This window comes from Perissodus microlepis, chromosome 17 (genome assembly GCF_051167445.1).
Source record: "Perissodus microlepis isolate ML-2025 ecotype Zambia chromosome 17, ASM5116744v1, whole genome shotgun sequence".
NCBI lineage: Eukaryota > Metazoa > Chordata > Actinopteri > Cichliformes > Cichlidae > Perissodus > Perissodus microlepis.
The window spans coordinates 37,819,348-37,833,753 of record NC_140477.1 but is presented as its reverse complement, the minus strand read 5'-3'; the positions used below and the strand labels follow the sequence as shown (position 1 = coordinate 37,833,753).

The 14,406-nt window shown below is 45.7% G+C and overlaps 2 protein-coding genes across 2 annotated transcripts; one reads left to right on the top strand and one right to left on the bottom strand.

Annotated features, from left to right (window-relative positions):
- Window positions 1-53: 53 nt before the first annotated feature.
- dnajc2 (DnaJ (Hsp40) homolog, subfamily C, member 2) lies at window positions 54-9,212 on the top strand. The gene is made up of 16 exons (XM_084909327.1): window positions 54-427; window positions 1,718-1,908; window positions 3,359-3,434; window positions 3,526-3,624; window positions 3,708-3,930; window positions 4,017-4,082; window positions 4,195-4,286; window positions 4,414-4,535; window positions 5,136-5,285; window positions 5,366-5,454; window positions 5,915-5,984; window positions 6,079-6,257; window positions 6,331-6,431; window positions 6,523-6,633; window positions 8,787-8,947; window positions 9,056-9,212. Exons 1-16 carry the CDS (start codon window positions 373-375, stop codon window positions 9,122-9,124), a joined length of 1,854 nt encoding a protein of 617 aa, XP_084765453.1. The 5' UTR covers window positions 54-372; the 3' UTR covers window positions 9,125-9,212.
- Window positions 9,151-14,251, bottom strand: pmpcb (peptidase, mitochondrial processing subunit beta). Its single transcript, XM_084909328.1, has 13 exons — window positions 14,123-14,251; window positions 13,687-13,824; window positions 13,381-13,467; window positions 13,043-13,172; window positions 12,746-12,944; window positions 12,574-12,653; window positions 12,308-12,420; window positions 11,127-11,270; window positions 10,806-10,966; window positions 10,621-10,706; window positions 10,461-10,549; window positions 9,723-9,798; window positions 9,151-9,323 (listed from the first exon to the last, which is right to left on the bottom strand). The coding sequence occupies exons 1-13, from the start codon at window positions 14,204-14,206 to the stop codon at window positions 9,259-9,261; spliced, it is 1,452 nt and encodes a 483-aa protein (XP_084765454.1). The 5' UTR covers window positions 14,207-14,251; the 3' UTR covers window positions 9,151-9,258.
- Window positions 14,252-14,406: the final 155 nt, after the last annotated feature.

Below are 14,406 nucleotides of genomic sequence, written 5' to 3'. Positions count from 1 at the left end.
GTAGTGAGACTGTACCAGCTTTACGGGTTTAAAAAAATATATTATTATCATGTTGTTCTGTTGGGGGCTACAGGAATCTTGTGCGTATCAGTTTTACATCCTAATTATGAGAGAAACTGTGTGACATGTTTAGCTAGCGGGGCCAGGTTTTAATCTACAGATAAATACCAAAACAAAAACGGCGGAACTACAAGTGACGAGGCGCGATGATACACCCGGAGGTTTTAGCGGTGTGACAGCAGAGCTCGTTCTCGGATTGGCAGTGGCAAAAGGAGGCCCATGTGGTAGAGAGCGGGCCACAGACTGTAGCACTTTCTAAAGGTCTCACTTGATCATTCGGGCATCTGAATGTTCGCGTAACCTGCTTTGAAAATGCTGCTGGAAGCGTTGGATGGGGATGAAACGGTTGTCTACAGAGCAGCTGCCGGTAAGCACTGAAGGAGGTCAGAGGGAGGCAGCTAGTTAAGCAGGCACTCTTACATACTGACTGCTGCTCTGCGTGTTAGCATGCAGCTAAACAGAGCACACAGCAGGCTAACATTACCGGCTAATTTGAAGCTCGGTAAAGTCTCTGCGTTTGTATTAGTTAGCCGTGTTGTGTCTCGGGTTATCCAAACGGCGTTTGTCGCCGGGTTCACTCGCTGCCGCCAGAGCGTCTCACCAGCTTCACCGGTTAGTTGGCTTCTGCTTATAATTATTATTATTAATGACAGACTAGTTTGGAATTTCACAGCCTTTCATGTGGAGCATTACCTGGCTGTTACGTAAGGGCTGAACACCCGTGACTCTGACAGGAGTGAAGGTGGACACACGCAGCACTCCCTGTTACTGACTGACGGCCGTTAAACTGTGACGGTGTCGCCGCACAGCGTGTCACATGTCGGTGCTGCTCGGTGAGGGCTGATTCACCTCCAGTAATAATGCATTTTATACTTTTGTAGCTTTAAAATGACAAAGCAAGAGAGAGGCGACATGTTCAGAGTCAGTCCCTGGGAGCGCTTCCTTTGGGACCTCTCTCAGCTGTGGGAGTTCTTGTTTGGAGGATCCTGAGTTTGCAGTGAGACTTTCCACCATGGTTGGGGCAGTGATGGTTGTGACACTTGCACTGTGCTTGCAGCTCTGCTTCAGTTCTTCAATAACCATAAGACTGTTCCCACCTCAAGCATATGACCCAGTCCTGTGTTCTCTGCATCGGCTCCATTTTTGCACTGATCATCAGCTGCATTCGTGTATATACCAATCTGCTCAGCACTTTTAATTTTTATTTTGTGTTTATTTAAGTGTTTGTCTTACAGCATGTTTCACACTAAGTACCGCAGCAATTTCCTAATGTTGTAAACCTGCTCAACATTTGGCAGTAAAACCCTTTCTGAGCATAGTCTGCTTAGTCTCTCTGAAGCTCTTTGCTGCCAAACAGCCTTTTAGTTTTCCTCTTAGTTTCCCAGCCGTCAACCATAGACTGTACATAAAAGACAGCCGTAGCTGCCAGAGCCCTCCACCTTGGAGTCTTTCTAATGTAAAGCTTTGAAAAGTTGCAAACGCTTTAGCCCTAACATGCTAATTAACGCCTGAGGCTTTGATAAAAATCTCTTGGCGGTGTTCAAGTTTAAGATAAGTAATGATTCGAAGTACAGAAACACTTAGTTTTACAGTGTCGTGGTAACAAAAAAGGGAGCAAAGATGTTTAATTTACCAAAATGTCTCTTCCTCCTCACAGCCTCTGCACAGGTTCAGGTGGAGCCCGTGGGTCGGTGGTTCGAGGCCTACATAAGGAGGAGAAACAGAAATGTGTCATCTTCCTTCCAGGAGCTGGAGGAAGAGGAGGAGTCCTCAGAGGAGTCTGCAGATGAGGAGTTTCAGCTGGAGGAGTACTCCATGCTCCGAAAACTTGATCCTAAAGACTGGAAGGTATGTGACAATACATCTCAGCTGTTTGCAAAGAGATCCCTGCTTTCACATCTGTACTAAACGGTTCTTCTGTGTCTTAGGAGACAAAAAAATATGAATGAAACATTTTTACTGAAATGTAACAAAAACTGAACTCATCAAAGTTCTGCTGTGATCCTGTTTCTTAAAACATGATGGGGAGTTTGTTCAGCTGAGCTGAGGGCACCCTCTGTAAGCAAAGTAGAATGTGTTGGGAATTTCAGAGTGAGGTTCCTGACAGCCCTCTCCACTTCCCTGTGATGTGTTTACAGTCTGGAAAAACTATTCAGTTGAACGGGTGATGGTGCGTGTTTTGCGGCACAGCCAGTTTTCCAAAGCCTTTGATACTCACTGTCTTAAGTGGACGCTTATCTTTGGCCGTGTGTGTGTTTGATGGATGCACTGACACGCTGCACAGACGTGCTTTAATGATGCCTGAGTCGATGATAATTCACGTTAGCAACCGCTGCTTTGTTTTTCGTGGTGTGTTTGAATCAGTTAACGGTGTTTGCTTGCCCTGAGTCCAAAATCTTTCCAAACAGAGGAAAACAATCCACTTTGATGGACGAACTCTTTACTTTCTGCTGTTTCAGGGCTTTGGGTTTGTTGTACACCAGGCACATGCAGCACGTCATCAGGCGCCGATCAGGGCATACTGGACTTGCTTTTGCCTCGTTCTCTTAGCGGAGCGTGCGTTTTCAGTGTCGTTCATTTAATTGTCTGAGATTAAAATGTGGTTCATCGTGAAGTCCTTTGAGTCATGTTTCTGAAACACACAATTATCCATTTCAAGCTTTTCGGGGACTCTGGTTGTGCTTCTCAGTCCGACCTGACGTTTCAGTGGTTACGGTGCCGTGTGCTTAGAGCGCAGTAGTGCATCTAATCTGTGAGTCACAGAACATTAGTTTAATGATCTCATGGTGAGGTGTTAACACCTGTGCCAGATCCTGCAGTCAGTGCCACTAAGACTTCGATTCACTGCATTAAGATGAAGCTGAAAAACCCAATCACAGGTGAGTTCTGAAATGCCTCGCAAACTTAAACGGTTTTGGTTCATCGCTACAAACGACAGTGAGCACTTCCTGTAGTGAAATGTATTCCACATTAAAAATAGAGCATTAGTTACAAATAGACGGGATTCATGTGAAGGCGAGTTTTTTCTTTTGACTTTAGAGTTTATCTGGAACGAAAAGGCCGCACGTGGATTGTAGAAGACGGTGCAGATGTAATGTTTTAAAGTAAACCCGTATTTACTGTACGATGTTGGGACTAAGTGATTATTTGAAGCAGTGATCTGATAACAGGTGTAACTGTTGGTGCTAACAGAGTCAGTGGAACAGGAACCCTGAGGGACTCCAGAGTTTAAGAGCTGTAATAATGTCGTTGAGCGTTACTGTCATGTGACACAGCATACTCTCCTGTAACCTGTCAGAATCAAGATCACTATGCTGTGCTTGGGCTCCCACACCTGAGGTACAAGGCGACACAGAAACAGATCAAAGCTGCCCGTGAGTATGTTCCCGCCTGCACGCGTGTTTCATGTTTCTGGTTTGTTCTAATGACGCAGTTTGATCCCAAGTCTCTGCCGTTTATCCGCAGACAAATCGATTGTGCTGAAGCACCATCCCGACAAAAGGAAAGCTGCAGGGGAGCAGATCGTGGAAGGAGACAATGACTACTTCACCTGCATCACTAAAGGTACGCAGTGCTGCAACTAATCGTCAACACAGACATTGTTTCTGGAGTCTCCTGAACTAACTGACCCACCTGTTGAACCTCAGCTGTGGAAATCTTGTCCGACCCCGTGAAGAGGAGAGCCTTCGACAGTGTAGATCCTACCTTCGACAATTCTGTGCCTTCCAAGAGTGAAGGGAAAGAGAACTTTTTTGAGGGATTTGCTCCCGTTTTTGAGAGAAATGCCAGATGGTCTTCCAAGAAACATGTGCCCAAACTTGGAACCGTGGAGTCCTCTTTTGAAGAAGTGGATAATTTTTACTCTTTTTGGTAAGTGGAAGAGTGAGAGATGCTCCTTTGAATGAAAAACAAGACAAACACGGGGTAATGGTTCATTCTTTTCTTTTTGGTTAAAGGTACAACTTTGACTCCTGGAGGGAATTTTCATACTTGGATGAAGAGGAAAAGGAGAAGGCTGAATGGTAAGCTCCCGTCTGCCCTGATGAAGCAGGTGTTAGCCCTCTGTCGTCTAACACCTGATGAAGCAGGTGTTAGCCCTCTGTCGTCTAACGCGTCAACTCTCCCCCCGTGTAGTCGTGATGAGAGGAGATGGATTGAAAAGCAGAACCGAGCTTCGAGGGCTCAAAGGAAGAAGGAGGAGATGAACAGAATACGAACACTAGTTGGTACAGTCACACACTTCATTAGCAACACAAAGCCCTGAAGTATTGAGCAAATAGCTCCTGCACGTACAGAGATGGTCTGTAAAAAGAGGCTGCAGTGTGACTCATCGTCTGTCATGCTTCACTGCAGATACTGCCTACGGCTGCGACCCTAGAATAAAGAAATTCAAAGAAGAAGAAAAATCCAGGAAGGAGTCTGAGAAGAAAGCCAAAGCTGAGGCCAAGAAGAGAGAGCAGGAAGAGAAGGAGAGGGTAGGTGTCACTCTCACGGCGGCGAGGGTCGATTGGCCTAAAGGTGCGCGACTGTTACGTCCGACGGTAAAGCTAGCAGCATAGAATCATGTCATTGGGTTTGTGCTGTTAGCTGCGACGTTCGTGTTACATTAGCTGCTCCTCTAGTTAGACGAGGTGATTAAAACAATCCATGCTGAGTTTATTCCTGCCAGTGCAGACGTGACAAAGGGAAAATAAATCAATAAATGAAGGAGGGTTACTGCAGGACAAATGTTCACACAGGCATCGCCTCCTGTCCTGGTTCAGGTGCTGTAATTCCTCCATCCTCTCTGTGACCTGGATCACAAAGGAGCAGCTTAACCTGGAGCTGTTATGAAATTTAAAGAGTGGATAGTGTTCGCTTCTGTTTACCAGAATCTGAGCAGTGAGCAGTGTTGGACAGTTTGGTTTTCTTATTGTCATGTTTGGACAAAAACACCACTCAGTGCTTCACACTGTGGGTAATACACATATTTCCCAGCTCGGAGTCAAAGAAGCTTCTTAAAGCTGCTCAGTTCATGCTGTGAGAAGATGCTGAGCTTCAGTTGGTCACAGGCTCAGGTTCTGTGTGTCTGACAGGCCCGGCGGGCGGAGCTGGAGGCAGCTCGGCTGGCAAAGGAGAAGGAGGAAGAGGAAGCCAAGCAGGCCGCCCAGCAGGCCAAGAAAGAGAAGGAGATCCAGAAGAAGGCCATCAAGAAGGAGAGGCAGAAACTCCGGACCATGTGCAAGGTAAGCGCCTACAGTGTCAGACGTGTTTGTGTGCTGCTGCTTGGTGCATTTTCACTATCTGATGCTGTTCCTCTCCACAGAACTGGAACTACTTTGCAAACAACGAGGCTGACAGCGTGAAAATGATGGAGGAAGTGGAGAAACTCTGTGACCGCCTGGAACTAACAAGGTACGAGTAAGTTGTCGCCAACGGGCCGCTGTCGCCAAAGAGCATGATGCTTTTTGGTTTCTTGCTCGACTTTGAAGAAACAAACTGGATTCAGGTTTCCACCATGAGATGATCCTGGATGAGCGTAAAGCTGTTAATAATGTTGGTTACATTTAAACAGCTTACCATGTAAATGAAAGGAACGACCTGGGATATCATCTGTGAAACATCGGTCAGGTTTGCTCATCTGCAGCTGAAAGCTTTCAGTGTTGGAGAGGAACTCTGCCGTTGTAGCTGCAGGCAGGAGCAGTTCTCTGGCACACAGAAGAGCCTGTGGGTTCATTACATTGTGAAGAACTTTCTGGTTTGACACGATGTGCCAAACTACAGGCTTAAATTAAGATTTATTAAGATTATTATTTCATAAAGCTTCAGCAGTGCATTTGATGAGATGTGACGCATGTGTGTTGTTTCTTTCCAGCCTACAGTCCCTCAATGAAGAGTTGGCTTCGGGCTCTAAGGAGGAGAACAAGGCAGCAGTGGAAAAGCAGGTAGAGGAACTTTTTCTTTGTAGCGCCTCAGGTTTGAAGCCGGACACCATCAGGAGCCAGCACGTCGACAAACACGTTGCTGCTGTTTCCTCAGGTGCAGGAGGTGAATGCTCAGCTGCAGAAGGAGAGGGAGGCTGAGATCCAGGCCAGGCAGGCGGCTCGCAGCTCTGAGCAGGCTAGCGGGGGAGCAGGCGGGGGGAAGGGCTGGAACGAAGAGGACCTCCAGCTGCTCATAAAAGCAGTGAACCTGTTCCCTGCTGGAACCAACGCCAGGTGAGCGCTCGAAATTACAGCCGGCGTCAATCGGGGAACTGTGTGTCGATAAAGCTTGTTTCGTGTTTCCTAGGTGGGAGGTTATTGCTGACTATATGAACACGCACTCCACCAGCGGCATGAAGAGGACGGCCAAAGACGTCATCAACAAAGCCAAGAACCTGCAACGACTCGGTAAGCTCACAAAGAAACCTCAGCTTACCGCGGTTTTATCTGTAGGCGCATGGATGCTTTGACCTGCTGCTGTTTACGGTCTCATCCACAGATCCGGTGCAGAAAGATGAAATAAATAGAAAAGCATTTGAAAAGTTCAAGAAGGAGCACACATCAGTGCCGCCCTCCATCGACAACGCTGTGCCCTCAGAGAGGTTTGATGGTAAGTGAGGCTGGGGTAGACACACACACCTGATCGATTCTGATTGGCTCCATCACCAAGCAGAATGTCAGAGACTGCTGTGGATCAAATGTTATGAAGTACGTCTCCTCCCTGTGCTGATCGTGTCAGTAATAGATTACACGCACACTTCAGCGCTTCTCTGTGAAATGACTGAAACACATTAGCTCACTGCATAAGCACACAGGCTACCACACATCCCAGTGATGCTCGCTGTGATCAAACACACAGATGTTACAGTGTAACGAGTCGGTGATCTTACTAACATCCTTTGAACTTTAAATATGCCCGTACGTTTTCCTGCACCATATCAGAGCCAATTTTACGATAGTTACCCGTCAAAGTATCTCTTAAGATTTTAAGAATAATAAGTATCTCTTAAATTGTTTGCAATAATGAAGCATTTCAATATAATGTAGACAAAAACGAAAACGATAGTTACGGATCAGGACTCCCCGGTCCTTACTGCGCATGTGCAAAGTTGGACCGTACAGTACAGTGTACGAGGATACCGCCACCTGCTGACCGAGCGAATGAACCCTATTGTAAACTGAATTAGCGTCATTACAAACGCGTGTTAAGTTTGATTTAGTGATTGTCGAGTGTGTTTATGCTCGTCTGTGTGGAGAGGATTGTTGGAATAGTGATGATAATGTCCGCTGTCACTGTCAGTTGTCAGTAAACACTTAATCTGGCTGATGAATCTTCACGTGACATATTGCTAAGTCAGTATTATTAAGTCTGTAAGTAGGCGCCATTCTTTCTATTTTACGGCGCTGTTGTTCAATCGGGGGACGAGAAAAGCATGAATTTGTTTGTAAACGATTCTCCATTGTTTAAAGGTCCCGGTAGTCGAAAAGGAGGCAGAGCTGTTGAGAAATGCTAAGAGCTAACTGGGCGCTAACCGAGTCATTCAAATACATTAACTCTCGCAATGTTGGCAACGAGAGGAAGTGACGTAAGATTTGCGCACGCGTGGTACCGATCAAGTTTCCGGTACGGATCCGGTAGTGACAGCGTCCAAATTCAGGAACCGCATCCTCCTGTGCCCGCATTTGTAGGCCGATTACGTTACAGCGACACGACGAAGACTGTACAAATTCGAAGACTCCGACAAATGAGTCCTTCATTTCCCCAGATTTGAAGGATGGGTCGGGTGTATACTTCGTGGCCCAACCTATCCCAGAATTCATAGCGCGGCCCAGCTCAGTTTCCAACAATGGCGGCAGCTAGTTAGTTTTAATGTTACTCTTATTATTCTTTCTGGGTCACAAAATAAACTTTTAACATATTTTCATGGCGAGAATGTAGCTGTGTAAACCTCAAATATCTGCTCAGTTTATCAAGACACCACATATTTTCAAAACCGCTCCGACGTTTTCGGAGACGTCTGTTACCCACTAGCTCGATAGCGAGCCGGGGGCAAGGCTCACTAGAGCCGTGAGAACACCGGACTCCCGGCAAATCGTTTTCAAACCCACCGCCGTCTTTCGCTACTCAGGTTAAACATATATAAGTCACTTAGAGAACTTAAAAATGTTATTGTTTGGCTTTTTTCAGTATTTTATTTGTTCCTGAGTAAATCGGTTTGGCTGAGATTAAAGTTATAGTTTTTACACAGCTGAATAAACGTCAAGCAGACAGCTGATCATCAGAAGTGTGAGATGCTCGAGAATTTACTCCGGTGTCCCGTTATATTTTAGATAGCAAGGAGTTTATTAAACTTCACCAAAACAATCTGCAAATTTCATTAAAATTTAATAAACTATCATCTTGTCTTTATTTTTAGTTAGCACCTTAAACACTTAAAGCTGTAAGCTAATGATAGTTATATAAGAGCAGATGCTGCTGGTGCAATAAGCTGTACGTTTTACGTCCAATGGATGATGATCTGATTAGTCGACTAATCGCAAAAATAATCGGTGACTAGTCGACTATCAAAATAACAGTTTGTGGCAGCCCTAGACCACACCTACTGCAGCTGAGCTGGTCTCTATTTGGGGCACAGCTACTGTAGATGGCTCGTTTTTGTCCCAGTCATTATTTAGTAGCTGATGTAATGAAAACATTCAGTCGTCCGCGGTGTGAGCTTTTGAGAGTTCCTGACGATTGTGTTGTCACGTGTGGCCCCTCAGCCTCAGGCAGTGATGGGAATGCTGCCCCCTGGACCACAGAGGAGCAGAAACTTCTAGAACAAGCCCTGAAGACCTACCCAGTCAACACGCCTGAGCGCTGGGAGAAGATCGCAGCTGCTGTGCGTGGACGAAGCAAGAAGGACTGTATGAAGAGGTATAAGGTATGCTGCTGCCGTGGTCTGTGCTCAGAAGGCTCATGTTTTGCATTAAGGTGTTTTTACTGCAGCGACAAACTGAGGAGCTAACACGTTTCCTTTCTCCTCTGACAGGAACTGGTGGAGATGGTCAAAGCCAAGAAAGCTGCTCAGGAACAAGTGGCAGCCAAAAATAAAAAATGACAAGAACCACGCGTTAATAGAATCTGTTATTTTAACATTATTGTGTTGGTCTTTATTTTATAATAAAAAGAAGGAAAAAATAACGTGACACGACTTAAATTTTTCTTTTGTCCACTTCCTCAGCGTGGTCCTGCTCAGCTTCTCATCCAGAACATCCCACTGCGGATCTGGTTGTAGTCGGGCAGCTGTTCGATTGGACCTGAGAACAAACAAACGTATTGCTTATCTGCTTTAACATCAGGCAGAAACACGAGTTTGAACACAGACTGAGTTCCAGAGACGCTCTGATCTTTGACTGACTGCATCGTCACACTTGAAGCTACGCTCACTTCCTGTTTTGGCTCAAGATTTAAACCCAGAGTTGTGATAAACCATTCTTTTCTTTACAGGCGACAGAAAACTGATTAAAATTGTAAATCAGGGCTGAAAGCTAAAACATCAGTCTGCATAGTTCAGCCGTCACAGTGACGATCACTTGCATCAACAGCAGAGTTCAAACTGGGATTCACTCCCCACACTGAGCCGCCGGCTTCCTTTCATCGTACACTGAGTTTCGTTAAGTTCAGCCTCTGCAGGCGTCCCGTGTTTGAAAACGTACCGACAGCTGCGATGGCAGGAGCTCTGTTGTAGATGTATTTGGTGCACACGTCCTTTATGGTGTTGGCGTTGATGGCCTGTGGAGAGTCAGAGACAAACATGGTGGAGGATCAGGGCAAAAAGAGCTTTTCAAACATTATTTCAGGTCATGCTTAAAGACACTGGCTGGGACGTTAGCAGATTTACTTTGTGTAAGGCTAAGAAAACCTCAGTTTATCACTGTGACTCTGTTATTGTTCTGGTCTTACTGCTTTAAATGTAAAGAAACCTGGCCTTATGAAAAATATACTCTTATGATGTATTTAACTTTAAATATGGAAGCAGCAATAAGCACACGTGACGAGTGCCAGAAAGCTCAACGTTCCTGGGATCTCACTTCCTCCTCTGGTTGCAGTTTTTCTACGTTTAACAGTCACAAAGGTGGAAGTCAGCTGCGACGTTCTGCGACACCACGCGCTAAGGACGCATCAACGTGGAGGTGTTGGAGACACGACACAGTCTCGCCACTATAATCTGTCTAAACAGGTTACCATGGTTACCAGGTAAATAAAAAGTGAAGTACAGGCCTCAGTCTGAGCTGCAATAACAGACTGTTCGACTGTAAAAATGAAAGCTAACAGAGCCAACCGTAGCTGCTGGATACTAAGAGTACACGGAGTAATGAACTTGTACAAAACGCAGCCCTCAGTTGGATTTCCGGTAACAGTCACTGACAGAGCAGAAGAATCTGTCGACTCACATCAATGCGGGCTTCCAGCTCATGCAGAGGGATCCTGCGACTGTAGCACAGCATCTGTCTGCCGATGTCCTCGCAGATTGGGGTGGATCCTGGAGGAAGCAGATCAACACGTGAAACCAGGCACCGCACGACTGCACGCTCTACAGTCACGCTGCCTTACCGTCCAGATGCAGCAGCATGTTGGTCTTGAGCAGGTTCTTGGCCCGAGCTACCTCGCTCTCCGTCACACCGGTACAAAGAGAAATCCTGACAGGAAGCAGCGACACACAAGCGTTAAACACGTTCAGTCAGCAGGTTTAACCTTCTTTAAAACTTTGACGACTAAACTGATCTGAGCGCGCTCACCATTCCATTTGAGTAAAGTGCATCATGTCGTTGATGGTGCCGGGTTCACACACCATGTAGAGTCCCCAGAGGCCTGTGTCTGTGTAGCAGGTGTTGAAGGACTGGAAGCTATGGCACAGGTTCCCCTGACAGGCCATCTGAGCCAGCTTACTGGATAGGTTCTAAACTCAGAGGACATAGAAACAAACGGTTCGCTGAATAAATGCTGAGCACGTATGTGTGGTCAGTTTTTATTTAAAGATGGCGAAGAAGAGGAAGAGCATTTAGCAGCAGCACAGAGAAAACAACACGTGCCGCATCCAAGGTTTCCTCAGTACTCACCACGCCTCCACCAAACGAGCGGTCCCAGTTTCCAATGAGCGTGTTGGCTACCATGAGTGGGATTGTGTCGGGGTGAGACCATCCGACGGCCTCCACGGCGATGGCGATGTGAGCAAGCGGCATTTTGTCGTCACGCACTCGGATCTGAAACCGTAACAGAGTCCTGAAGCATTCACCAAATTAAAGCTTTTTTAATAACTTGAAATGAAACTCTGCACCAGTTTCACAGTCAACGAATGATGGAAAGCACACAAATACTTAACTGAGCTCTACTGGAAGCATCTACAGTTCTCAGTGCTGTGATACAGGCCGGCAGGAGTTAGTGGGGAACTGTCAACGCTTTTGTTTTGAAGGCAGAGCTGGGTTAAAGAGCAAATCTAATCTGTGAGACGAGCAGCAGACGACAGCATGCATACGTGTATATAGAAACTGAATTCATGACTGTTTTTACACGTCTTTTAAACCACTTTAAATACAACCTGAAAGCAAACTTGTTCTGGTTACTCCTCTAAACGATATCTCATCGTCTCCCCGAGCATGTCCAGCTGCAGTATAATCGTTCATTTCAGGGAATATCCGACACATCTATCGCCTTCTTCATCTAAAAGGTTTCCATTAATGAAAGCCTGATGCCGTGTGAACTAGAAAGCACAGCCTGCATGAACCTGCATGATGCAGTCACACTGGATGATCCAAGTCCGACTGAAAATCTAAACCGTGTGCAGAGGCTTTCCCTTACCGATCTTACCGTGATTTGTTTTGATTCCTGGAGAGGTTGTGGTTTGTATGTGCCTCAGAATCTTGTATTGCCTGAGCTAAGTTCTGTTCTGGTTCTTGTGTACTTGTTCTTTTTGTCATTGTCTGTTACTATGAAAAAAATCCTAATAAAAATATATTTAAAAAAAAAAATGTGTGCAGAAAACTCACGTGCCATCTGACTAAAGTCATATTCACTTGTAGACCCACCTGAACTGGATTTAAGGCATCTTAAGTAATATGTGTGTTTTAAACATTTTCCAAGACGTGGACCGGTCTGAGCCATCACCCTTCATTTGCATCCACCTTAGAGACAACCGTGTTACTCTGATACACTCGATCTCATTCTTTAAATAACACAGTAGCTGCTCTGTGCTGATGTGACGCCCCGTTATGCAGTAGTGAGAAACTAAAGTTAGCCTTACCTCACTTCCTGTGAAATGGCACAGAGGAAGAGCCGGGGCTTCGCCTTGATGTCTGCTGGGAAGTTTTCCAAAGTGATACTTGGCCAAATCGATGAGCTCGTCATGACAGACACCTGATCAGAGAGGGAGCGAGTCCTGGAGATCAGATCAACTTTACTCTGGTTCAGAATTTATTGCATACTTTGAGCAGTGCTCATGCATCAGTGAGTGTTTGTTGCAGGTTTATAGAAAATGTTAACGAAACGTGAGCAGAAAACAGCTCTAACCTCCAGCAGCAGCCAACACTATTCTGGGTCCTTTATAGTGAGCGGTGATATACTCCACCAGGTCTCCTCTGTTGATGGTCCTGCGTCACAAACACACAGCAGGAAGCTAAGCTGTGCAGGATGCTTTCAGCAAACCTCAGAGTACTTTGTGTTTTTAGGTGTTTGGTCTCACTTGATGTTCTCAGTGGGGCCCAGGATGGTTCTTCCCAGCGCTGTGGACTGGTACGCTGTAGCATGCAGATAATCAAAGACCACCTCTTGCAGATTGGTCTCCACTTCCTGCATCTCTCGAAGGATCACCCCTCGCTCCCTCTCGATCTCCGCCTCTCCCAGCGTGCTGTTCTGGATGATGTCAGCCAGAATCTCCACAGCTTTGGCACAGAGAGATATTTTATTGTGCTTTAACACATTCCAGGTTTTTCGTTTGAGATGTTGCCGTGTAACATTCAGCCCCTCTGCCCTCCCGTACCTCTCGGAAGATCCTTGGAGAAAGCTTTGGCATAGTAAACAGTCTGCTCGCGGGATGTGTAGGCATTCAGGTGAGCCCCCATGTTCTCGATCTCCAACTCCAGATCAAGCTGAGAGCGTTTCCTGGTGCCCTGTCACACATTTATACAGACAAAGTGAACAAAGTCTTGAATGTTATTTTCATTTATAAAGAAACTCTGAAATATTACATTTATGTCATTATTTTGTTATTATACTGCTGTGAACTATTAGAATGCATTATTCCCTCTCTGCATAGGGCAGATACATTCAAATAAAGACCACTGCTTTAAAAACTTTGCTGCGTAGCTGCCATCTCACCTTAAATGCCATGTGCTCCAGAAAGTGCGCTGTGCCGTTATTTCTCTCGTTCTCATAGCGACTCCCGGCATCTATCCACAAGCCCACCTGGAACAAAGCAGGAATTAATATCCGCTTCCACAAACTGCTGCTACTGTACCACAACCCCACATCTCAGCCTGTAGTGGCAAAGCTAGCAGATGCTAACATTTTTTGTCATGCCTATTACATTTGGCTGGCTGCTTCACAATGGTTATGGTATTTTAACAACATATTTACGTGCATGTATTAAAGCAGCCTGTTTTAAACTGTTTACTTCCAGCTTACTGTGCAGGTGGGGAGCCCCGAGTCCTCAGATGCTACCCGGAGTCCGTTCTCTAAAGCAGTCACCTTGGTTTCAGGAACATTTAGCGCCACCTGGTGAGCAGCTTGGGTAGCCAAGAGTCTGTGCGGTCCAGCAGTGAACTACGGGAGAAGGACAGCCAGTCATCATGACGCTTCAAAACTTGGAGCGTTACGTTTGCTGCTACCAGTCAGCGATAATGAATAAATCTGCCCCATTGGCGGTTCTGTTACACAGGGCACATCCAAACATCACAGTAAGAGTTGATCACGTGATAGCTAAGCTAGCTTAAATAACTGTTCGCAAACACGCCGGCCATGCGCAGAGCTTTTCCTCTATAACACTGAGCACTGGCAGCTGTCACGGGCATATCAATTAAATGAGAAACTCCAAACATGACTATGAATCAATTCTTCTTACCCTGCTTATCGAATTCTTCTTCAGTAAATGTCTTTGTAAGAAAAATCTCCCAGCAGACGTGAGGCATTGTACGGACATTGCCATATTGTTTATCTGTAACAGTGCCGTTCTGCTGACGCAACATCCGCCGGAGATGACGACTTACTTTTTTCATAGTAGGTAAAAAATACCACAGGATTTGATGACAACCGCACAAAGAAATCTATTCTTACACTCTCCTTAAATCAATAAAAAATAAAGATAAACACACCTGAACAAATAGCTTTATATTTCAGACATTGATC

What these genes read in the sequence shown, in the direction of transcription:
- dnajc2 (XM_084909327.1), top strand. Translation starts at nt 373, where the DNA reads ATGCTGCTGGAAGCGTTGGATGGGGATGAAACGGTTGTCTACAGAGCA. An exon ending in AGCAGGAAGAGAAGGAGAGG is followed by an intron (nt 4,536 to 5,135) that starts GTAGGTGTCACT and finishes TGTGTCTGACAG; the next exon opens with GCCCGGCGGGCGGAGCTGGA. An exon ending in AGGCAGCAGTGGAAAAGCAG is followed by an intron (nt 5,985 to 6,078) that starts GTAGAGGAACTT and finishes CTGTTTCCTCAG; the next exon opens with GTGCAGGAGGTGAATGCTCA.
- pmpcb (XM_084909328.1), bottom strand. Translation starts at nt 14,206, where the DNA reads ATGGCAATGTCCGTACAATGCCTCACGTCTGCTGGGAGATTTTTCTTA. An exon ending in AGAAGAATTCGATAAGCAGG is followed by an intron (nt 13,825 to 14,122) that starts GTAAGAAGAATT and finishes CTTCTCCCGTAG; the next exon opens with TTCACTGCTGGACCGCACAG. An exon ending in GCCATTTCACAGGAAGTGAG is followed by an intron (nt 11,271 to 12,307) that starts GTAAGGCTAACT and finishes TTACGGTTTCAG; the next exon opens with ATCCGAGTGCGTGACGACAA.